Genomic DNA, 25,258 nt, shown 5'->3' with positions numbered 1-25,258 from the left:
ATGTCAAATATTTTAAGCTTTTTTTTGGTATCGTGTAGGCTAGTTCTTTTGCGATGGGATCTTTTTGGACTTGGCTCCTGAGTCATATTTTGATGTGAGAGATGAGTAGGGACGATGGGGAGAATACGTCTAACCATGTCTAAACCAGACAAAAAGTCAGACAGTCTAACTTTAAGAATTTTGATTTTGAAAGCGAAAATGTGATGACATTTTTTTGTCTTATCCTTTATAAATTTTCATTTTTGGGGCAGTCGGGGCTTTAATTTTGACTGCAGGTGAACTCGGATTTCTTCCTGACGGAACCCTCAAACTAAACTCTTCTCTGCTACCCGACCCCCTACCTCCATTGTTGGGGCTTCTCAAGGGGATTTAAAAATATATATATCTATACCTTTAGATTTTATTTATTTTTGGGAGGAAAGTAAAAGTCAAACCAACAAAGGGGGGTACTCGGGAGAAGACACCCCCCTCCCAAAGGTGAGAGGGGGGAAAGATGGCAGCCCTTGCCAGCTCTCTCATTAGACAGAAACGGGCAGTAAAGGAAGAGCAACCTAACAGGCCGGTAGCCAACAAGCGAAAGCCCTGCCCAAAGAGCAACAAGTCCCTGTGCCAGAAACAGATCCTGGTCCTGATCTCCAAAGTGCGGCTGTGTGGGGGTCGAAAAGGTCGAAACGAGAAAAGGCCAGGTGAGTCGCTGCTTATTCCTCTCATCCCTTATATTTTGGGATATTTTATTAGTTGAATTAATTTTGGTTAAAAAAAAATTATGAGCGGACTGAAAATTGTGCAAAATGATTTGTTTTTCAATTTCTTATCATTAATAAAATACTAAACAAAATAAAAAAAATCTTTAAGAAATGTAAATTTTATTTAACATTGGATGAATAAATTAGTGCTTTTCAGCTTCTACTTCTGCAGAACTTTGGATGATTGAGGTTTGATCTCGAAACAAAAAAGATATAAATGTAACATACAGTTTTTATATAGTTTACAATTTACAAACGGAATGTGGTTGATTTGTATTAACACACTAATCTGTTGAATAAGAATCGTCATGTCACAATAATTGTAAAAAGTTCATTCTGAGTCACACCTGCACCGCTCGGCTTTAAAACATACTGCTGGTGAGGCTCTTTGATGCGCTCTCTCTTTGAAAACGACGCTTCAGCACTGTGAATGGAGAACTATCGGATGTGGTGCCAGTAACACATCCTCTCTTAACCAGTGAGGAATTTGTCAATGAAAAGGAATGTGTGCCAAATTCAAATTTAGTCAATTTCAAGCATACAATCTCTCCTAGACGTTGTGCTTGTGGGGGCAGTGAGTGTTATTATAGTGTGACCTAATCAGGAATTATACACCATCTTACCATGTTCAACATTTAATGTTTATGATAATATAAACCCCTGTGTATTCTCATCAGCAAATGCTTTTTTCTTCCCCCCCAAAAAAGAATTATTGCATGAATGCATGAAAATGAAAAGCACAATTTCTCCTTGCATGTAGCTGTTAGGCTGCTGCATTATTTAATCCTTGAATCTGAAATGTTTCGCCTTTTTCATGCACAATTAAGTACATTTGCTATGCTTTGGTTAAATGATGCATATTGCAGAAATGACGCTGAACAAACACACACTGTCATGGCTGACGTCGAATTTGGACTGCAGAGAGCGAAAGGCTGCATCTCATCAGACTGAAAAGAGATGGGGGATGAGCGGAGCTTTGTGCCTGATGAAGCGTGACTGACTGACTGATTGATCGATCGATAGAAGTACTTGTGTGTCAACTTTACTGCGGAATCATGTTTCACAGCTCATGTGATTTTACAAAGTAATGAACAAGCTAAATGAAAAAGCTTCAATTGATAGTCCCAGCAGCAGTTTAAGAAAATCTACTCAGCCTACTATGGCGACAGCGTTCCTACTATGTCCCTATTCTGATTTGTTTGGCTAAACGTTCCCCCACACCCGTCGCAGGAATGTATGATCTTGACCGGAGGGGAGTTTGTGTCAGTTGTCATAGTAGCATCACGCCAGCACACACAAGCTATATTTACGACCGTCATAAAGCAACGGCATGCTCAAATGACAGGACTAACTCAAACCCGGCTTTGTTGCTGCAAAGCTCACGCCAAATGAGATCCATGAACAGAATGATTGCACCTCTTCATCACCTTCCTCTTGGTTTCCTGGACAGTCCTCTCCTATTCCCCTTAAAAACTATGGCCTGACCAAAACATAAACTCGCCCACTGTCAGTAATCTGCACTGCCAAGCCGACCTCCTTTCAGATCCAATTCAGCTCATTAATGTATCGTGATTAATCAATAATCAGCCTCTTAGTTTCTTCAAGGTGGCATCTGACTTGAAAAGGGGAGGGGTATCAAGCTACTCGCCCCTCCTCTATCACACCTTTGTACCCTTTCTCTTAGATCAAATAAGCAGAGAGTCGGAGGACAAGCCGGGTTACAAGCAGAGATCCAGCGGAGGATAGCATTAAGCTGACCCCGGGAGATCAGGGCCGCAAAGCTGCTTACTCCACAACACCTGATCAGACAATGCAGTGTTAGGTAGCATCTCCTCAGAACTTTACCGACGGTGGCAGGGGTCACGGAGACTGCAGAGGTACACAGAGAGTGTAAAAAGAAAAGTCAAGATGTGACTGAAGTCGAAGACAACGCTCAGAAGGTGGAGGCGGGTGGCATCGATGGGGGGTGGGGGGTGGATAAAGAGGTAATCAAAGGTACACGATGCTGTACGCAAGCGTGTTCTGTCTCATCTTGAGCCTCACTCAACTCATCCATTATTTAAACCAAGACTAAAATCTGCCAAAGTGTTATAAAAATAATAATTCATGTTTAAATGGAAGGGATCAATCTTTGTTGACGTCTCGGTGCCAAAAATAATTGATGTATAATAATATATGCACTAATCAAAATGAAACGCTGCGTTTTGTACATTTTTTATTTTTCAAACTCAGGATATGATTGGAAGTTTTCCAAACGGCAACAGCTATTTCTTTGTCGACATCAGGACGGGACAGATTTGTGGTTTACTGCTATTGAGTTTCTGGGGGGGGTTCCAGCCTCCATCGACTCTCGTTTCATCAGAAGGATCCTTCAACATTGGGTAACAAATGGTATCAAACGATGCGGGTTGGGAAGCAGATATGTAAAAGCATGTGATCTAATTTCTATACTGAACATCTATGTCTGATTAAGCCACAAAATGAAACAAGAATAAATTTCTAGCTAAATTTTGATAGAATGTTTTAAAGTAAAAAACTGTTTAGCGATTAATCAATGTATATTTTAACGGTTTCAAACGGTTTCCTGTTTAATTCTAGGGTTTAGGCTCCCATTAGACACCGTGGGAATAGCACCAGTGGGCATGAAGGGATCAGGTGGGATCAGTGACTTTTCTTTGAGTATTATTGCAGTAAGACTTTTGAGGTTGCTTGTGTAAAGCCGTTGAGCCGCTGACAATGGCCGTGAGTCTTATTTTAAAGAAAGGATGTGGAGGTATGTGTGTACAAAGAGCACACTTTATTTGCTTTTGTCCTGCCTTAACCTCCCACACACACACCTGCTAAATCAATCTGTGCTTGCTTTGATTAAAGCTGACAAGGACAGATTGAACTTGCCTCTAACAAGAACAAGTCAGTGAGGATGGAGGGCACTTATAGAGGTAATGACGAGAAGACAAGTGGAGAGGAAGGGGTGCATGAATGGGAGACGTGCTTCAAGAAGATCTCGGAAGATCTCATCTAAAAAGACCAGGAAGACAACCAAATCATTAAGTTTTTCTAATCAATCAATTCATTCCAAATTGCAAAAGATATGCGAGATACATTGTTTTCACAGAGCACCACATGTTGATGAGAAAGCAACGTGGTGAGGCAGTTTAAAGATTGAAGGCGAGCGCTGCAAAAAAAACACATTTTTGTTTGTTTGATAACACTAGCGATTAAATCAGGTGGGGAACAGACCGAGGGATGCAGCACCTTTATTTCAGAGCACAGTAATAAGGCCTTTATTCATGACCCAAGTAGAGTAAAATACTAAAGTCATTCAAATGCTGTTTTTTTAAACTCCCAGACAACGGCCAAAGAAGTCTGCAGAACACACTGATTTCAAATCTTTGCCTTTGCCTTCGCTGTGTGTTACGTTCACGCGTTCTCGTAAAGAGTACCGGATGGCGGCTTTTGTGCCCCCCTTTGTGCTTAGTGACATGCATGTTTGCATACATTTACATTTAAGCCTCTTTCTGCACCTTTCTACGCAGCTAAACCTGCCGACACCCACGGTGGATTCCCTCCACCCATGTTGCGCGCTCTCTATTTTCTTCTTCTCGTGTGGGAAAGGCTTTCCATGTGACGACGACATCAAAGTGCTGCATCGATGCGAGTTCAAATTCGTAATCCTACGCTGCCCCGTCGCCCCGGTCGTTTTGCTTTAGTTGTTTGTTTACTTGTGAGACAATCGCAGCTATAGGATCTGGCAAGTTGGTCGCCCCGTGGGAATGTTTGTTCTGCTTGTATCAAAGTGCCTCTTTGGGTCCTTGCTGGAGGGTCGGTGGGGTGGGGGGGGGGATTACCAAAGGTGAGTTGAGATGCCGAGCCGGTGTTTTTCCCATGCAGCTCGAATCAAAGCGCCGTCGAGCAATTGGAGATTCAAACGGCAGAAAGGCAACCACGTGCTACAATGCTATGGATAAAGCTGTGAGACGACAGCGTGCTGCTGCAGTCTCACACCGACTCTCCTGGCATGTGTCATAGCGCTAATGAAGGGCATATGTGGAGACTGAATGCGTGTCAGGGAAGCAGCGCGAGTCCCGTTTGCTGCTGCTCATGTCTGACATGCTCCCGTCAGCACCGTTAATAAGTAGCAATAACGCCGTCTCGCTCATGTGAACTGCTTCCATTGTCCCATGAAATGATTTATGAAGCCTTGAAATGTAAATTAAGAGGCCTTTGTTGGCGCTTCAGCTGATATTCCTCCTTTAGCATCGCCCGTGTCCTGCTATACGTGTCCTATACTCTGCATTTTAACATCTCTCCATCACTACCCTTTACCCGTCCGGGTTTTACCCCGCCTTTTTTTTTTTGACAAATGCAAACCCTTCCTCAATCCATGTTATCAATTCGCTTTCAGAAATTCCCTCCCTTGCTCCTCTCCTTCTCTCCCCCCCCCCCCCCCCCCCCCCTTGATGTCGTCCCACAAGGTTGATAATTACCACCAGCACTGTAGAGCTCATGTCCCAGTTTAGAAAGGAAAAAAAAAAAAAAACAGAACTATGATCTCCTTTTATTAGAAGCAGAAAAACGCTTACACGAGATGAAGACTCCAGCACATGCCGGTGCACGTGCACACGCTGTATGTGCCGTGCATGACATGCATGTAACCCAGTGGTAGAGGCGTGGAGAGAAAGGGATACGTGAGAATGCAAGGGATGGAACCCCCCGTTGTTCCGCTTCAGAAGAAGGACTTGCCCTTGGCTGTTCAGTCATGCAGGCCCGCAGTAATTATGTCCAACCTTATCAAGAGGAGCTCGGCTAGAGGGAGATCAGCAAGCGACATAGTGAGCTCAAATCAAGTTAGATAAATACATTAGCGTAATGATAACCAACACCGAGCCGTACACGACAGTGATTAGTGATAAACTGGAGCCACCGCCTATATTTCAGGGCAATTACATTCCAGCGACCGGTTTAAGTGTCCTTGATGGCAGCCGCGATGCATGAAGAGATTACCTTGGGCTCTTATGTGCGTCGACCTCATTTATACAGACACACACACGTTATTGCAGCGTGAATAGCTCCAGCCTACTATAACACCAGGCTCCAGCCTCCCCTGCCCGATTTTCAAAAATGATCATCAGCGCTAAATGTAATTTGAAGAGGGGGCGTCCCTGTGTAGGCAAATAAACACAATTCTCTCGTGAATCCAGCTTTTACAAAACTGCTAAAGATTGCTTCATAATTAATTTAGCGCCGTCTGAAAGTGTTAAAATAAAGTACAATTTCACGTGCACTCCTTGTTGCATAAAAAAAGAAAAGAAGAATTCCATCGATGCCTATAATAACTGCAATAAAATGTGCTAATGCGAGCATTTGCTTTTTTCTGCACAGTCAAAAGGGACAGTAAGTTATGCTGTAGCACTAAAAGTCAAATCCTTTATGGCAAAAGATTTTATATCCCCCCTCGTCAAATGCAAGGTGCCAGTTCTGGAGCGGTCAGATGGAAACGGGCCTGCTGATGCTGACAACACCTCGGCGTGATGTAAATAAACAGGGAGTCCTCTTTGACTCGCATTCCACTGACCCGGATCAGTGGATGCTTTCTGTCGCTCAAGCCTGTGTGTGTCCCAGGAGGGATGAATACAGTCACAAATGCCCTCGCTGCAGGAAATGCCCAGGCAGGGACAGTCAAGGCTGCAGGATGCCTCCCTGGCATAGGTGGAGGCAGTTCCACAAGGCTGATTTCTATCAGCGAAAATATGGGATTTTGTTTTTCATTCTACACCTTTTGCTCCAATTTTGCACTTTCTTAATGATAAATCTGTTTATTTTTGGTTACTTTATTAAATTACCATTTTGCTCTTCATGATTTATTGAAAGGTCAGGATGTCGAAAGAATAAGCGCACAGAAAATATTGAAAATAATATTTTAAACCTTTAACTTTTAATGTTGGATGAAATTTGCATGCTGCATGCTGATGTGTGTGTGTGTGTGTGTGTGTGCATTATGCAGACACAGTCGCTGTCAGGACAGTGAAACAGCAGCAGCTGGTAGGATACACAAGGGGACATTCGTGCCTCTCTTGTATTTGATGACACCGAGTCGAGTCAGTGTTGTGATTATGCAGTTTTGTTCATTTGCATGTTGTTAAGAGCCTGGAAGCACTTCACTGCTAGAAGCAGATGAGGCGCTTTAGTACAGTAGATCCACGCCGACACAGCCAGGAAAGCAGAAAGTAACTTTTACGAATAACTCAGACCTTTTTGAGTTAGATAATTACATGCGGTGATTTCATCACTATCTGCCCGTCTGCCCGTCTTGAACCAGATCCAGAACTAGTGTGAGCCGCACAATGAATCCAAGTCAAGAAAGTCTGGGGTGTGCTGAATGCAAGCAAACGCAGCACTGCATGTGGGTACTTGTCAGTGACTACACAAACGATCCATCCATAAAGCGTGAGAATACAGTAATAGAGTGGAAGTAAAATCCATCAGGAAAAAAGAGCTCCAGTGTTTCTGTATTTGCGTGGTAATGATGGAACGTGAGTCCACCTTGCAGTGAAAGCCTTTATTTCTGAATCATGATTATGTAAGCCGTGGTGTGTGAAGTTCCACGTTTCGGCTGAGTGAAGCATTAGTGTTACAGACCCCGACATCAAACGTAGGACTTTTGATTGCTCACGTCATTTATTGAATCCCTGCCCAAATGCTCTCTCTCTCTCTCTCTGTGTGTCATCACTCCATTCCTCTGCTGTCCCTCTGCTGACTTCTGTCCTCTCTCATTTCTCTTTTGCCCTCTCGTCTCCCAAGACAAGTAACGAGCAGCTTCCCTGCTCTGATTGGATGATGCATGAGGTAATTAGGCGGGATGAAGACATACGTAGCTCAAAGGATGTGAAAAGGGAAGGGAGGCCAGAAAGAGAGAAGAGACAATGAAATGATTTGACAAGCAGCTTCGAAAGAGAAAGGACGAGGAGTGCTGCAGACGCTTGATGGTAATAATGGGAGCAGGTCACACTTTCATTGATGCTACCCCAACCCTAGCACATTTCCTGTGGGATCTTGTCCTACTGATCTCATCCCTTCATCCTCAGCCACTCTTTTCCTTGCAGTGCTTGTCTGATGAAGACCTGGATTGCGGCCTTCAGAGGCTCCGCATAAACTGTGGTGTGTAGCAATGGACCACAGAGCTCAGGAGGCGCCTTTGTGGAATTCGCTGGTAACGTCTGAGAGCTGCGGATAAGAGTCTGCTTCTTTAACCCAAAGTCGGCTGCAGGGACTCCTCGTGAAACATCCAGCGTCTCCACCGCACTCACAATTTGATTTTGTGGAAGACGGGTGACCTTTCACTTTGAGCCATCTTCTGATGGCCGCAGCCTCTAAAACACATTAGCTTGAGCTTTTATTTTAATTGGTTAGTTAAATTACCAGCTGACATGCACTTGCAAATCGATTATTGTCACGACTTCTGAGTCTTAGATCAATTAGTTAAAAAATGTACCTGGAGTATTGACTAATTAGGTCAGATTTATAAAAGCCTAAACTGCCTTTTTAAATTTTGGGTTAGGCTTTAAGATAAATGCTAAAATGTTCACGCAGACATTTTTCACACGCTGGTGTCATTATCTTTGTATGGGAAAACTGGACTCGGTTATGGTTATTTAGCTTTGCCTGCACAGCCACATCCTTTCACAAAATAAAAGTCCTTTATAATTCGGGAAAATGCCCGACGTTGCAAAAACAAAATCTGGTGTAACAAGATAAAAGGCTGAAAAACACACAAAGACTTTAGAGGTTCTGCGGGTTGTGTCTTATACATCCTTGGACGTTTTTCTGCTCTCGGGCCTCTGGTCTGTCTGATACAGTGATGTTTTGCTGCCCTCTCTTGCTAGAGCCCCAGCTGAAGGGCATTGTCACCCGGCTATACAGCCAGCATGGATACTACCTGCAGATGCAGCCTGACGGCACTGTGGACGGCACAAGGGATGAAAGCAGCTCATTTTGTGAGTGTGTGTCTAAAGCTAACTCGTCTTTGCCTGTGTCACTAATCAAATGATCTGCATCTAGGCCCTGCAATGCATGCAAAGCCTGCAGTTTTATAGGTCAAAGTATTTTAATCTACCAAGAGGAGGAACATCCCTGAAAACTGCCTCACAAAGTTTAACAATTTAAATTGGCAGATGATTTCGTTCCTAAAAGCCAGCTACGCAAAATTACAAATATACCTTCGAGTGTTAATCCAATTAGACACTATGATTTTTGCAGTCTTTGCTGTAAGTTCCTATCAGTTGTCGGTAATTGTGGTCTTTTATATGGATTATATTTAGCTGAATGATGGATGCTGCTATTATAGTCTAAACATGTACAGTGCAGAGCAGCAGAAGTTCCATTTGGTTGATCACGTGACCAGAGTAAGGAAAGCTAGCTAACCAAATTACCACTAATTAATGTCAAAGTGAAATGGTAATGTGCCTATTGGGAAATATTTTTGGAGACGTTAATGAGGAAAAATGAGTTTCCCTCATTCTGAAGTCAGAGGTTTGTCGTCTGCTGCCTGTGATTTTCTCGCTGCTTCATAGATTGTACACGTACTACTTCTTATATTGCTACTTTGAATACAGAAAAGCAGAATCCACTGCTAAATTATATAGTACTTTCACTTCATTTGTCTTTTTCTCTCTTACTTTTCCCCAACTTAGCACAGTTCAACCTAATTCCAGTGGGACTGCGGATTGTGGCCATCCAAGGGGCAAAGACTGGGCTATATCTTGCAATGAACAGTGAAGGTTATCTCTATACCTCGGTAAGTATATCCTAGACATCAGTCACATGTGCACAGATTTAAAAAACCATAAAATAAAACTAAAAACTGACAGAATGAGACAACCTGCTTGGTTGCAGGTGAAACAGGGTAAAGAATTTAAACCAGACGCTGTTCACATTCATGCACGAGTCCCCACAGCTTGACATCGCTGACCATCTAAATCTCCTTGCATGCCGACAGGACTGAAGGACAGGATAAACTGGTTGCTTGGTGCACAAGCAGTATTTTGGGATTCGCAGAGCCTGATGAGAAATAGAAGTTGCGTTTCCTAGTTGTGCAAATGGACGACCGAGAAAGTGAAGATGGTGAGAATTGGGTAGTGGAAAAACAGTTTGACAAACCGTGTGCAGCTTTACTCAAATTGTATACATATTGTAAATGTTACTGAGGTACTAGGTGTTTTTAGGAGGCCAGACAACACTCAATGCTTTCTGATAATTTACTCACTTCCATCGTATCCTTGGGTCCATCTTTTGGGAAAAAAAATAATGTGCCAATCTTCATTTACCGTTTGCAGAATCCTGCTAACAAACAGAAGCAATGATATAGTCATCAGTATTTCCACCGCTTTACACATTCACCTCACCCAGCTGCACACATCTCAAACATTTTGCATACTTGAACCGTTGAAGGAGAGGTTTTCTACAAATGTATGTATTTTTAGACTACTATGAAAAAACAGGACGAATCTGACGGCTTTCAGCTTTACTCTGGGCTCAAGGACCGTAGGATGCATCACAACAATGATTAGCGCGTTGTAGGGGGCGTCTCGTCTTATCTAATCAGTGCTGCCCTTCATAAGCCCTGAAAGTATCTTTTTAATTAGACTATTATCTGATAAAATAGCAGCGGTTATCAACTAATTCTCATAAATGGAAATCGATGGAAATTGAGCGGAAAGCCATCAATAAGAACGGCACATGTTGTATTTCAATTATCGATCGGTCCCTTGGAGAGTCCTTGTGAAATGTTCTTAGTATGAAAAGTGTTCATTTAGTCGGTGTTGGCATCCATCAGTTCAGTTTTTTTTTACTTTTTTATTATTTAGAAAGGCAGCAGCACGAGGATGTGCCGCTGCACAGACCAGCTGATGAGCTGTTGCTATCTCAGTTGACGGCCTCAGACATTGACAGCAGAAAGACTCCCGATGTGTGAATGACAAGGGGGAGGGGGGGGCAGGAAAAAAATTCTTCCCGACTCCACTTCCACCAGAGCTTCATATTTGTGATTCATACTAAGCCCTTAAATAACAAAATAACAGGGGACTTGTATTGCGACTTAGTGGATTACTCGCGAGTCAAAGCAGCGATCAGTGAGGAAATTGGCACAAACAGAAAGGACGGAGGTGTTAGATGAGGAGCTGCAGCTCATTCGCTGCACTTCTGCCAATAACTCACCTCCAACAGGTAAACAACTTCTCGTACCTGCTGTGCGAAAAGCACTCAGCAGGAAGAATGGGAGAAACAAAATGTGTTTATCCACCGTGCTGCAGGCGCTCTTAGTCCCAAGCCTGGATCAGCCCCAAGCATTTCTCCATTAGCCACTCGGAGGCCATAAAGAGACGCCTTCGAGCAGGGAGCCCCGGTGGTAATGGCGTCAATCCGACATGTGTGTAAAAAAACAACGTTTGTCATTGATTTCAGAGGCCTGCAGCTATTGCTCTCTTGTTTTGTGCATGGGTTTTCAAAAGCACATATTGTAAATGGCGTTCAAAGGCAGCTGCACGGTGCACGAGCTTTAAGGTTGAGAGCTTCATCTTTACAAGTCAAATGTAATAAGATGAATTTCAGCAAAGGCGCCGCCGCCCGTTCTCCTCCCAGCCCCTGATTAGCATGCATTAGACTCCGTTTGCTTTGCTCCTGTGAACAGAGAGGAGAAGGGATTTCCTGTGCACCAGTCAATAGCCGTTACCGCACCTCACACTGACCTCTTTCAACAGAATGTCCTCACACACACTCACCCACTAACGGGAATGTGTTGATCTCGGCGGCGTGCAATCGAGCAGCTGTCGTCCGTCGACATATCACGCACTTCTGTTTTTACAACCTCCATCTTACTGCATCTGATGTAGTCATTTGCTTGCAGGGGGGGGGGGGGGGGTGCAGGTGGCATGACACGGCCCCTTTATGCAGAGCGTTTGTGTTCTGGCATGCCTTCACATTTCAACGTGTGCCGAGAGGAGGTGCGACACCGACAAAGGATAATTTCATTTTACAATGAACAAGGTTATCACTTAAAGCTGCGACTCAACGGAGCAATGGGTGGCTCCCTTCCAGCAACCTTCCGTCCTCATCTTCTCGGAGGTGCTGCCTCATGCTCACTAATTGTGTTGCTTTTGCCTGAGAAAGAACCCGCTCTCATTTTGCAGCGGTCAGTTTCACTGCTGCTTTGAGCAGCAGCAAATCTCAGTCTCTTTCCCTCTTCATAGAGGGAACGAAGAATCAAAGTGACACTTTGCCAAAGCGGCCAATAAAGAAAGCTAAATGTTTGCACCGATTGACTTTTTTTGGGGGGGGGGTAGCTCTCTTTCCAACAGGAACCTGGAGATGCATGAAAATGCAGCTCTAAGGTGATGATGATACACAAAGACGAGAAGCAGAGTGATTCCAGACCTCAGACACATCCCATTGCGTGTCAAAGACGTGATGTCGGCTTCTACGCCCCGCTCCCCTTCCAGCTGCCGGTCAGCGTTACAGCATCCACTCTGCTCCTCTTGTGCGAGCATCAGGCCTCCCATCAGGCAAAGCATTAGAGACAGAACGTACATGTGCGGTGCGAGACACTATTAACTGCCAGTCTCATCCTGTCTAAAGCTCCTCTTAATAAGCGTGTCTATGCCCTATTGACTTATATAACGTGGTGTGTCATAGGGCGTCTACATCTGTGTGTATATATATATATATATATATATATATATATATATATGTTACCTGCATGTGTCTGTGCCTGGCAGAGGATTGTTGTAAATGAGTTTTCCATTACACGCTGTCATTAGAGTGGGTTTCCTGCTGCTGTGATGCAGGACACTGGATGGTGGGATTACTGCAGCTGGGCACATCTCCCAGTTTGTTATAGATTACCGTACACTGGGAGCATGATGGGATGGTCAATAAGTGGGGGAAGCCTGTGTCACACTGTGACCCCTGCTGTCTCAATTGGGGAACGCATGTCAGGTATACAAAAATGTGTTGCATTTCAGAAGTAGAGCTGCATTACCAGGCGGTGCTTGTGCAGGAAAAGCCATTTCTTATTTCCTGATTATATGCAGAGAGGGAAAACTTGGTTCTGTGAGTGTGTCTCATTATTCACACTCCATTGTCCTTAGCTGACGGTGTCCCAGTGTGTGCAGAGTTAAGCTTCCTGTCGTCCATTTGCATGAAGAATCAATGTTCTTTTCATTTTAAGGATTCTCGGCACGGACTCTACATTTTTACCTTCCTCGTCTGCCTTCATTTAAATGTATTCTTTTGGCTTCGAACACATCGCAGGGAAATGAACGAGTCACTCAGCAAGTCCCTGTTGAAGAGAGAGATTTATTTGTAATTTGCAGTCCATGAGGCACCCACCATTTAGTCAGAAGTACTCCCCGCTCCCCCATCTCTCATAAAAAATGTGCAACCATCAACACGTTCTCAACAATTACTCATCTGCGCAGGTAAATCCGGCAGCAGCTTGAGCAATATCCTCAGTCAGTGCACCCTGGGCGGTTTCTGCGGCTCCGCCGAGGTGGAGGTTACCTCAAGGTTAGAATCAGAGATGGGAGCAATTAAATCAACATATCGTATCAGGTAGTGATTTGGATATCAACCATTGCGATATTTCCACGAATGATCACCACGAGAGGCTTCTCTTTGGATTTTCACGATTTACTTTTCCGCACGCTCGGAATTCTTTTTCCCTCCAGACTTTCTGGAATGAAATACTAAAAATGTTGGCTCCATCATTAATTATATACACATAGGATTATAATTTCCCAGGAGTGATTGATGACGGGTTATCACTGGTGACATCACAGCGGTTGAGCTGATGGCTTCTCTTTCCAGAACAAACAAACTAACTGTTTTGCAATGTTTATTAGAAAGAAAAAGAAAATCCCGAATTTGCGCCTCCATTTGTATCCACCCATTCATTAGCTCCAAACATTCCAAACTATAAACGCCATGCTCAGTTCAGTTGGTTTTCTGAACTCCGGATGCCTCTGAAACTGCATTTTGACGAACGCGATGAATGTTTTAGACAGTATATTTGTCACCAGTGTGTCAGTGACGGTGTTTTTCATCTATTCCCGCCCTGGGCCTGAGGCTCTGTGTCGCGTACAGCAGAGATGCTAATATTACTTCTCCATGTATGCCATCCATCCACGTCTTGCTGCCCCCAAAGGAGTGGGATAATCATGCTTTCAAAGAAACAAAGTCCAGATATAATTTGAGCCCTCGTCTCCCTCAGGGAACACTCACCTAATCCATTTCTTTAGTGCTTGTTTTGATGTATTATAATCCATGCAGCCACTGCAATCATGTTCAAAGATGTTCAAATGTCACGGTTTTGCGCGTGATTTTCTTTTTTTTGGGGTAGGGGGCAAATATGAAGCATTTCCCCCCCTTTTTTTTTTTTCCCCAGGAGCACTTCACCCCGGAGTGTAAGTTCAAGGAGAGCGTGTTCGAGAACTACTACGTCACATATTCCTCCATGCTGTATCGCCAGACCCAGTCCGGCCGCTGCTGGTACATCGGCATCAACCGCGACGGCCAGATCATGAAGGGCAACAGGGTGAAGAAGACCAAAGGAGCGGCGCACTTCCTGCCTAAAGTTATAGAAGGTTTGTATCCGTGAAGAAATAATGAATACATTAGATATGAGCAGACAAATCCTTCTAAGTTTACCGACACCTTATATCTTTGTCAAACAGTTGCCATGTATAAGGAGCCGTCGTTACACGAGCTCACCGGCGAACCGGTGAGTCCTCCTCGGAAGACGGTGAGGACGTCAGATTCACCGTCCCTAAAGAACGGAAGGAAAGACGCTCCCAAGACTGATGCCTCATAGCGCTGGAGACCTCGGGGTGGGACGAAGGGCAGCAGAGACACACGGGAGCACAACCACCCATTATGCATTGAGGGTGGCTGGATGGGGGGGGGGGGGCTCGCCGGCCACCACGTCCCTAGAGTGCGCTGCAAAACGCTGAGGGATTCCATCAGAAACCAAGAAATCCTGAGAGGAGCCACCCCCCCACCCCACCCCGTCAACCAGTCTATTCACCACTCACGCATTTCCACTGCTGACTCTGCATCATAATCCTCTCCGTCGAGCTCTCCTCATGAGCCCTGAAGACCTTCCATCTGCCGCCCAGCTAAGATAATCACCAAGGTCAACTAAAGGTCAGAGAGACGATAGCAGGAATCCAGAGTCAGCTCAGGGAGACGGGCGCAGCAGAATGTGTGTGGGGGCGCGGCCGCTCTCCAGACGAAGAGGAGTTGATGAAATTCAAACTTTCAGTTGTTCCTCGCTTTGATTTTATATTTTTGTGACTATTTTATCTGATCCCGTGGTACAAATTTAAATCAACGACTGCCCAGATGCAGAAACTTCACCTATAATAAAGGATTATGGTGGTGGTAATAGCTTCCTCAAAACATAAATTCAAACAGCAAGAAGGTGATGATGTAGGAAAAAAATAGGTCCTAATGGTTTTTAAGAAGAAAATAATAAAATAATCATAAAAGATTTTGAAGCCCACAAGAGAGGTGCTGCTTGTATATGCAATAAAATAAAATAAAACTTCTTCCTGGGAGTTGAGCCAAATGGGGTTTAAACATTCAAGCCACACCCATCGCCCCTTATTCTCTACCAGGCGATGGACTTATTCTATTGTGTTAGCTTGATTACAAAATGAACGGCTGGGCTCATGTTCGAAATCCGCCGTGGTTCTGAGATCAGCCTCGGCCCGTCGTTCCACTCAGCGTCCGCTGTCGGCATAAAAGCAGGGTTGAAGCCAAACACCAAAGCCAGCGGAGCCTCTGAGCTGCAGCGCTTGTCATTCGGAGGATGTTGAACAGCTTATCCACTTGCTAGCTTTATCAAATCACCTTGGAAGAATCGGCCGCAGAAATGCAGTCATCCGAGTGAATGCCTCCATGCGGCTGCGCTTTAAAGCCTGTGTGCTGCAGTACGGATGTGCTCTCAGAGTCTGTTTGTGAATGAGAGCCTGTCGATGGATGGATGGATGATGCTGTTGCTGTCTTTGATACGCTTGATAAATTGAAGATTTTATTTTAACGCGAGCGTAACATGAAAGGAAGATAAAGATTCTCGAAGGCTTTGCATTTTTTTTCCACCAAGTCTTATTTCTTTAGCTTTCCCAGAGAGAATGTTAGTCAGTGCAATTTTGGACATTTTTGTCTGGATGTTTTTCATACAAGCTTCTATATTATCATTTTACTGTACACGCCAGTTTCCCCTCTTCCTGATGAGTTTTATGACAGCCTAGTTTGGTTTCTAACTGTGAGCTTTACCATTTACTGTATACACAGAACAGGAAGCGCACAATGCTACAATCCAATTTTAGCTGCCAGAATCCATTCGGTATTCAGCTTGTTTATTGCCTCTGGGAGCTTGTTCACTATTCAAAGTTGATCACAAGTAAAAAACAAAAAAGAAAAACCCAGCTTGGTGTTGTAAAGCAACGAGGGAGCCCTGCATGCCAAAAGAGATAATGACACTGTTTTTTCTTTGCCATGAATTGTCTATAGGGATGCAAATCATGAGGGCTTCTGTCAGGGTACTGGAAACAAAGAAGCTCTTCTCTCCTATAAGCCACGGCATTATTTTTAATGACATTGTGTCAATGAAATAAAATAGCGGGCCTTTTCTCATTCATTCAAAATGTTGTTCTGAAACAAATCTGCATCCCAAACTCACAACTGTATTCAGACTTTTATATTTTGCCTTTTACTCCCATCAGAGCTCATAATGATTGTAAACTTCCCCATAGTTGTTACTTTTGCTAATCATTAATAATGAATTAATCAATTCGTAATTTGTTATAGGGTTCTACATGTTCTCAAATGTCTAACTGTCCAAACCCAATGTGGGTAACTAAAGAGTACCAAGTCATTGCATTCCATCATCGTTACTAGACTAACTGATTCGTTTTGTTCCGGACCTGCTTCACAAAGCAGACGGCGACAGAACAGAAGTGTTGCTCTCAAACAGACACGAATGTCAGAATCAGAAAGACACAAAAACCTCCCATATACGTCTTTTCCATAAAGCGCTCAGCCCTGATGTTCAGAATGGCGGAGAAGGAAACCGGAAGTCGCTTGAAGTAGACACTGCAAGTAGGCAGACGGGAGCGTAGGAGGTTAAGGTGGAACGTGGCGTTAGGAACAAAGTAGAAGATGTGACGAGACGATGTGAGCGGCATGTTTGACGGTGAATGTTTAGCGGAGGATGTTGGGATGTTCAGAGAAACGCAAGTACCATGAAGGCAACAGAAAGTAGAGCTGCATGTAAAAAGACATTTCAGAGTTCTGGTGGAGAAAGATCCTTAGAAAGTGCTAGAATAGAGAGCAGGCGGTCAGAGGATCATCGGCATCATTGAGGGCAGTGTTTTCCTTCAAAAACACATTTTTGACGCACAGCTAATAGCAAGGTGATAAAATGGAAAATAAAAAACACAGATATAGTTTATGCGCCCCATGAACGAGAGATTTAAAATCCAGGGAAACTATGCTTAAAGCATTTGAAACAGTTTAATACTATAACAGTCATTTTCCTTCATGCATTGAAATGTTCCCTGGAGGCTATTCAGAGCATCGTTTCGTTGAACGTTTTCTATAAAGTCTGTGTCCTGGATTTCATCTTTTCTTTTTAACGCCATCCGTTTTAAAATCCACAAATGCTATCTGATACGCTGGTTCTATTGTGAATCTGAGGAACAGAAGCCCAGACCATTGCAGCCTTTCGTTCTCACATGCTGTACTCATTTACAGTCGGCATCAGTGTATTGTCCCAAATATTGCTGTGCAAATCTGTTCTGAACAATACGCATGCTGAGCTGTGCACCTTTGCAGGGGAACTCTGTGTATCTGGCTCCCTCTAATGGAGACACTTGGTTTTGAAGAAGCAAAGCGGATTAGGGCACAAAGAAACACTCCGGTTTCTCGGTGGAATCCCCCTGAACATCAGCCCAGTCGCAGTCAAAGCTGCTTTACTCCGCTCAGTTATTGGCCTCGCAGTTTGACACAGAATCTGACAGTAATTATATTCTGTTATATAATTATATGTGCTAAATAGACAAAACAGTGCATTCAAATCATGAAATATATTTCTGTTTTTCTCAAAATAAAATCCAGGCGGCGCAAAAATGGAAATCTAAATCAGTCCTTAAATTACAGGACAAATCAATCAGCCAATTTGTTGTAATTGATTTAAAAATGCGTGCTTCAAAAAGGTCGAGCCTTGACAGCAACACCGTTTGATAGTTCTAATGGAATAAGCCTTCATAAATAAACACCTTGAAGCAATTTATTTTGTACTTTAGAGCTTTTTGCTTTTGCATATTTATTCTTTTTATGTAAAGATTGTGACTCCTGGTTATTTTCAATACTTTCTCGGTTAGCTAGATTTATAGTTGAGTCTGTAAAACTTCCACACAAAAAAAGGTGAACTGCTCATTACCATTTCATGTCCTATAGAATGTTCTTTTTGTCCATTCAGTTCTCCAAAAAGCCAAAACCTCGTAGTTTATTTCCACAACTGAAATAGAAAACTGACAAAAGAAGATCCTAATATTTAAGACGAGTAAGTGTTTGACATTTGCTTGGAAGGAAAACAAAACAAGATTAAACTGATCAATCCATCATCAAAATACTTTGTTATTAACAGTTTCAATAGCCTCTTTGAAGAATAACAAATACGTGAAGGATGGGAACGCTCCTATTGATCGCTCTACAATATAGCAGCGTGAACAAAGCCTGCCCGGATGGCATAAGTGTACTGTCCAGGTAACAGTGAACAGTCAGGAAGTACAAATTGTCCACAGCTGACGGCCTCTTTAGGTGCTTAAATGTGTATTTTTTTTATTGTCTATAAGTTCTACTCTGTCATGGTTTGTTTTTATAAAACAAGCTCCTCAAGAGGAAGAAGTTGCTGGTTTGGAAGTTTGGTTTCTACACTGACGTCTGGTCTTGACGTGAACCTGACCCAGACTGAATCCAAACGTGACTTGGAGTTTTTGCATTTGGAAAAGACGTCGCGTATCCAAATGAAAACAGGAAGAAGACAACAGCTAAAGCCAACGTGCTTCCTGTCGTACGTAGCAACGAACTCAAAGTCAACGGACACGCAGGTCTTCCAGAAAGTGTCCTCTCTCCTATACGATCATAAACTCCTGGCTTATCTCCGATCTTCCTGTCTTCCGAATGACTGAAAAAGAAAACTAACACTTTAAAAGAATAATAATTAAAAAAAAAAAAGCCATAATGAAAAGAAATGGGCCTTTTGTTATGTGGAGAAAAGGCCTGAATCCTCAGGCGCCTCTCGAGTGTCTCCGGGAGTTTAGGCTCACAATGGACTCATTAAGAGCCAAATCAAGCATCAGAAACGGACACACGTTTTGTTTTTTTGACCGCTTTGAGAAGCAGCAAACAGGAATAAAGACCAGCAATATGCAATGACAATAACTCGCCTGCACTCGAGGAAAGGGGACTACCCAACAGGATGCCAAACTAACCGAGGCAACCAGTGGTCTGCAATAATGTCCATCTTCAAGTGGGAATTATTCTGCAAAGCATGCAAATGTCACTGTTCTTCAGCTCATTATGGGATGGCTGGCTCAAACACATCCACCCTGTCTCCGTGTTTGCCATCAGGCCTGTGTACATTTCTACGACAACTCCGACATGATTCGAAAGGAGATGACTTATTCTGGAATATTATTCAATAAATAACATATTTGTATGATTGTAAGCTGTGCCCTTTGATATCTTTCCTATTATACCTCATTAGCACTGTAAGCAGCATGTTTGTCCCATAGGATTTAAGAAATGAAGCGTCGAGACCAGTGGCTTCCAAGCTGGTATCCATGGACCAGCAATAAGTGGTGGATCAATATCAAAAAAAACTTTATTTCATTTGTTCACCCATTGGAAAAAATTGCATAGGAAAACAGCAGTACCATCCCTGGCTTCTGATTGGAATTATATTAATTCTAATCACAAAAAACAACAACAACAAAGTGGGGTCAGTCTGGTTCACAAACTCCATAGCATCCGTCTCTCCGCTTTAAATTTAGCACGTCTGTAGCTTCAGCTTGAATCGCAGCAACAGCCAGGTGGCAGCACGGCGCCAGGGAGCTACAGCTCGCCCATCCAGCCCCCAGTAACGACACTCGAGAAAGACTTCGCCATAAAATCAAAGTAGAACGTTTACAATCAGGGTTAAAGGATTTCAGGCGACAGGTCCCTGGTGGAAAAACACCTGATCAAAGGCGGGGGGGGAGGTGAATCCTTTTTCAGAAGGATTCACCTTCAGCCGTCACAAATTTCGGTGAGAGCTTCCAATAACTGTCGCCTTTATTGCATGGAATTAAAAATGCGCACAAGCAGCACGCGAGTCACTTCGGCAGAAAAGGTTCTAACTTCCCCCTTATTTTTTTTTTTCCTTTGGTCAATACAGTATAACTTTACCTGTTGACCCAACAGCGGAAGGGCCCCGAGAAACACAATAAACCCGCTTCAATCGCATCGCTCATCCGTTTCTCCCCAGGCGAGTCACTGAGTTCACAAGGAAAGAAACTTCAAAACAGAAAAAAAAAAAAAAAAGAGAATCATCCTCAGCAGAAGATGACTCACAGAGTCGTCTGGAAACGCACCCTGTTGCGTCGCTCTCATAGTAAACCTGAAAGATGACAGTCACGATTGTATATTTAGACGCCACTGTGCAACCTCTGGAATCCACGCGGGAGACAGAATTTGGGCGGAGGAAATAGTTTTGTTGTTGTTTGCACACATGCGCTTTGATTTGTGTTAGATTTGGCTGCTGCTCATTAAAGCATCATTCTAAAGCGGTTCCTTCCAGCCTTCCACGTAAAAGAACAACAGAAGTTCAATTCAAAACAAATTCCTACGCACAGCATTTGTTATAGTAACATGCGATTTTACATTTTACCATCACGCGTACATGTCGGATGCTTTATGGGATACATAATTAATTGGGAAACCTAAATGTCAAGGCTAAAAATCCAACATGGTGGCTCTGACTTTATGTGACTGCAGAGTGACGGTTAAGAGGGTTGATGCCCTGCTCAAAGACACCTCAGCAATGCCCTGGACTCGCCTGGAGATAGACTGGCCTCTCTCCAACCACCAGTGTTTTTTTTCTGGGCCGGGACTTGAACCAGTGACCCTCCGGTTCCCGACCCACTTTAACAACAACTTTCACCACAACAAACAGAGAAATCCAGACACTGAAGTATTAATTCTACTGAGAAGCCATAAAAAAAGTTTCCGCTCATTGTCTCAGAACGGGCTGTTGACGTGTTCTGATTGTAACTTTCCCAGTGTAGCTGTGTTAACGTTACTTTACCTGTTCTCGATGCTTTTTCTTTTCTTTTCTGTGAGCAGCGTAACGCAGAATTTGCACGTCGCAGAGTGTCTCGCTTAAAATGTCATTTTGCAGATGAAGTCCTGACGGTTTTGGAAACCAAGCTGTATGATTGAGGAGTTTGCCGACATTTTTAATGGCTATTAATGGCCTTCATCCGCGTGCAGGGGGCGTGGCCCTCCAGGTGACACGGGGATAGGCGGCGCAAGGGGCGTGGCCCTCCAGGTGACACAATCATGAATTGTGATTGTGTTACAAAGTGCCATCTGACATGCTTGTTAGTCAATAATGCTTTTATTGTGTGGAACTTCCTCTTCATTTTTAACACTTCCAACTTCAACTTCACGTTTTTGGAACACTCTCGACACTAAACTGTATAGTGCGTGTGTGTGCGTGCGCGTGTGTGTGTGTGAGTTTTTACTTGAATAACTATCGAACCCGCAACGATGCCAGTGTAACGTATTGTGTTATAACGCGCTTGTTCGTCCAATGGGCTTGTTGTTGCACCCTTTGACTCAATCGGGTAACGATGACGTCATGAAACTCCAGGCGGTCCTCCGGCTGCGTCGAAACGTGCGCGCGCCCCGCCCCACCTGTCACAGAAACCGCCTAAAAAGCTCGCTCCCGCTCGTCCCTCCCAATTCAAGGTGCGGTTGAGCAACAGGTGCGCGAAGAACCACTGGCGGAGTTTAGTAGTTTTAGCATAGCCATTGATCAACAATATATCCAGAGACAAGGACGCAGATAGATACCACCGAAGAAGACGCATAGCTTGCACCTGTCAGGTGGGGAGAAGAGAGGAGTTCGGACCTTCATCGGGCGGACGTCGTCGTTTTGCTTTTTTTGAAATGGCCAACAAGGGTTTGCAGTTGTTGGGCTTCGTCCTGGGCCTCGTCGGCGTCATCGGATTGATTATTGGCACGATCCTGCCTCAGTGGAAGATGTCTTCCTACGCCGGGGACAACATCATCACGGCCATCGCCATGTACGAGGGGCTCTGGATGTCCTGCGCCTTCCAGAGCACCGGACAGATCCAGTGCAAAGTCTACGACTCGATCCTGCAGCTCAACAGTGAGTCGCGTAAAAGCCCGGTAACCGGTTAACCGGTTCGGTCACTTATTAACTCTGCCTTCATTCTCTCAGAGGCCGCTGTTCGGTTTAAACCGCGCGTTCTTTGCCGTTTCCACTCTGGATTAAATTCCAATGGGAATGATTTGGGTTCCGGCGCAGTGGTCGTTTCACGTTAAACACCTGAACGCACCACCGCTCGGTCAACAGGTACCAGTTTCTCTAACGGGTATACAGAGAAAGCATTGTTTCAACCCCAAAAATAAGTATTCATAAATATTGAGTACTTATTACGGAAAATTCAGCAGTTACCGTTTATTGCTAAAAGGCATATTTATGACCTTTAATCTGGTATCATAAAGCTGCGGCTCGACCGCGGCAGCATGGCTGCTGGCTTCAGGAGAGTCTGGTTGAAAGGTCAGCCCTCAGGCTTTAACTGACAAACACTCCATAGATACGCTCTTTTGAGGGCCCCCAAAATGCAAAATGGGTCAAAAAGTTCACAAATTTTAATATTGTGTGAGTTTATTTACTTTACTTATCAACGCGTTTGATATAATATCTGCAGCACAATGCACCTTATCGCCTCTTCAAACACGGACACAAAGCAACGCGGCTTTAAGTTGTGTGACTTTTAAACTGCGGTTAGATATGGAGCGAGCGCACAAATAATAGAAGTACCTGCAAATACCTTCTATTTGGGGAATAACTGTTTGGGGGGGGGGGGGGGGGGGGGGGGAATGAAGAACCACATTCTTCATTCTAAAAAGAAACGGTTGTCTCAAACTATGCGGCGTCCACCTGCCCGAAAGGCGGCATGCGAGCACCTGAAATTGGGAGTGTCTTCCTTTTTTTTTTTTTCAACAATGAAACGTGAAACCTGGTCGGACCGGTTTCTGACTTGCAACCTTCCACAAATTCCCCCCTCCCCCACCCCCCACTTCCGGTTGGAGCCAGTTTCTGGTTGTTAAAGGGAGCGGCATGAGAGACAGAAGCCGCTCTGTTAAACGCCCCCCCCCCCCCACGCCCCCGCACACACACACACACACACAGTGGTTTCTATAAAACGGGCTTTAAATTGTGTTGTTGCCATGGAAATCACAGTATAGTTTGAAATGGAAATACTGTTGCCACACCCTTTGCCTCGCTGCGCAGTTTGTTAATAAGTAAATGGACATACAACAATGGGTTAACCCTTTCCCTGCACGCTTCCAGGTGCCCTCCAGGCAACGCGCGCCCTCATGATTGTGAGCATTATCGTAACCTTGGCTGGCCTGGGCGTCGCCTGTATGGGAATGAAGTGCACCAACTGTGGAGGAGATGACAAAATGAAGAAGTCCCGCATTGCCATGGCTGGAGGCATCATCATCCTGATTGGATGTAAGGAACCATCCTTCCTTCTTTCTTTTTTTTTTGTTGTCTTCTCGGTGAACGGTTGACGTGACGTTTTGTCGCCCTCCCACAGCTCTGTGTGCGATTGTTGCCTGCTCTTGGTATGCTCATGACATCATCCAAGCCTTCTACAACCCTTTCACCCCAGTCAATACCAAGTAAGTGTGTTGGAGTTCACACGTTTGTGAATCGTAATAATTTAGCTGCTCTGATAGGCTGGTTTATTTACTCGTGCACCTCCCCTTCCTGTATCCGTCCTTAATCCCTCCGACTGACTCTTCCAGGTACGAGTTCGGTTCTGCCATGTTCATTGCCTGGGCCGGGGCGTTCCTGGCGGTAATAGGAGGCGGGATGCTGGCGGCATCCTGCCCCAAAGACAAACAGGCCCCCAGGTACCCCATGTCCAAAGCGTCCAGCAACAAGGACTACGTTTGAGCAGGGGAGTGAACATTCTTATCAGTTCAACTCGGATCGACTCCCGGGAGGTGATCGGAACCTTTTTTTTTAATTTAACGTCTTTTCTTCAGGGCTACCCTGTGATGTTACTGTAATGTATTTACAAAAAACATCACATTTTTAAACTAGATCTGTTTACTTGTTAGACGATTGGCTTCGCCCATTGTGGAACTACAGTCTGTGCCCACTTTGTAGTATAATGGCCACTTATTTTATACCTGTAAATGCACTCGTTTAAAATTAAGGTGGAGCATCCATGATATTCTACTGATTTGCATGTAGAATAAGTTTTTTCACATTCTGCATGCTACGTTGTGTGTGTTTGAGTGGACGGAATAGAAATCGGATGAGGCGTTGGGCAGCCATTACACCACTTGTTACCGCGCTGGCTGAATCCATATATATAGATATAAAACACACGGCACCCGAGAGGTAATTTACTTCCATTATTTCCATGTAACTGTGCCTTATTTATATGTATGTGACAAATAGTCCAGTACCACTGTGTACGATCATGTTTTAATCAATTTATGGAGTAACTTCAGATTGCCAATGCTCTTTTACAGTCACACAGCGACTTGTTTTGCGCTTGGTGCATTGTGTAACTGTAGCCTGTATAAAAGCTTAATGCCCCAGTTTCTTTGTTTTTGTTTTAAGGCTCAGTAGCTGTCGCTGCCCTTTTGCAAATCTGTTTCTCAAATTGTGATTTATTTTTTTTTGCAATGTTTTGTGTTAATAAAATATAAATTTGAATTCTATTTCGCGGCTTGTCATCTTTGGCCACATTTCTTTCCAGCTTCAGGATGTTGAAACGTTTTTGATCAGATGTGATGAGACTCCAGCTGCAGTTGACTTTCCTGCTGAGGCACAGATCTGATATCGGGGAACGGAAGCCATCTTCCTCTGGACTAACGCTTCCTGCTGTAGCATAATGGCGAACAGAATGGAAGTTGCTTTGGTTTGATTGCCACCCTGTGGTGTGCATCGGCAATTGCCTTCAACTGAAAACTACACAATGTATGACTATATATTTTCAGATAGTAAAATAAATCCTTGACACACTGTGGAATATATTCCTACAAAATGCAGAGTAAATTCTTATGTTGTGTCTTCCAAATTTTGATTTTATTTTTCACAGCGGTGTCTAATGATAGTTTTCTGCCTGCCATACTCAAAC

At 43.9% G+C, this 25,258-nt stretch overlaps 2 protein-coding genes across 2 annotated transcripts; both read left to right on the top strand.

Moving 5' to 3' along the window:
• Positions 1–493: 493 nt before the first annotated feature.
• fgf11b (fibroblast growth factor 11b) lies at positions 494–14,607 on the top strand. Its single transcript, XM_068744789.1, has 5 exons — positions 494–686; positions 8,630–8,740; positions 9,437–9,540; positions 14,182–14,380; positions 14,471–14,607. The coding sequence occupies exons 1-5, from the start codon at positions 494–496 to the stop codon at positions 14,605–14,607; spliced, it is 744 nt and encodes a 247-aa protein (XP_068600890.1).
• A 7,268-nt stretch (positions 14,608–21,875) lies between these two features.
• LOC137900666 (claudin-7-B-like) lies at positions 21,876–24,833 on the top strand. The gene is made up of 4 exons (XM_068744790.1): positions 21,876–22,236; positions 23,449–23,613; positions 23,699–23,783; positions 23,910–24,833. The coding sequence occupies exons 1-4, from the start codon at positions 22,014–22,016 to the stop codon at positions 24,058–24,060; spliced, it is 624 nt and encodes a 207-aa protein (XP_068600891.1). The 5' UTR covers positions 21,876–22,013; the 3' UTR covers positions 24,061–24,833.
• Positions 24,834–25,258: the final 425 nt, after the last annotated feature.

The sequence above is a fragment of the Brachionichthys hirsutus genome, chromosome 10 (assembly GCF_040956055.1).
Source record: "Brachionichthys hirsutus isolate HB-005 chromosome 10, CSIRO-AGI_Bhir_v1, whole genome shotgun sequence".
Classification (NCBI taxonomy): domain Eukaryota; kingdom Metazoa; phylum Chordata; class Actinopteri; order Lophiiformes; family Brachionichthyidae; genus Brachionichthys; species Brachionichthys hirsutus.
This window is presented reverse-complemented; position numbering and strand designations above follow the sequence as displayed.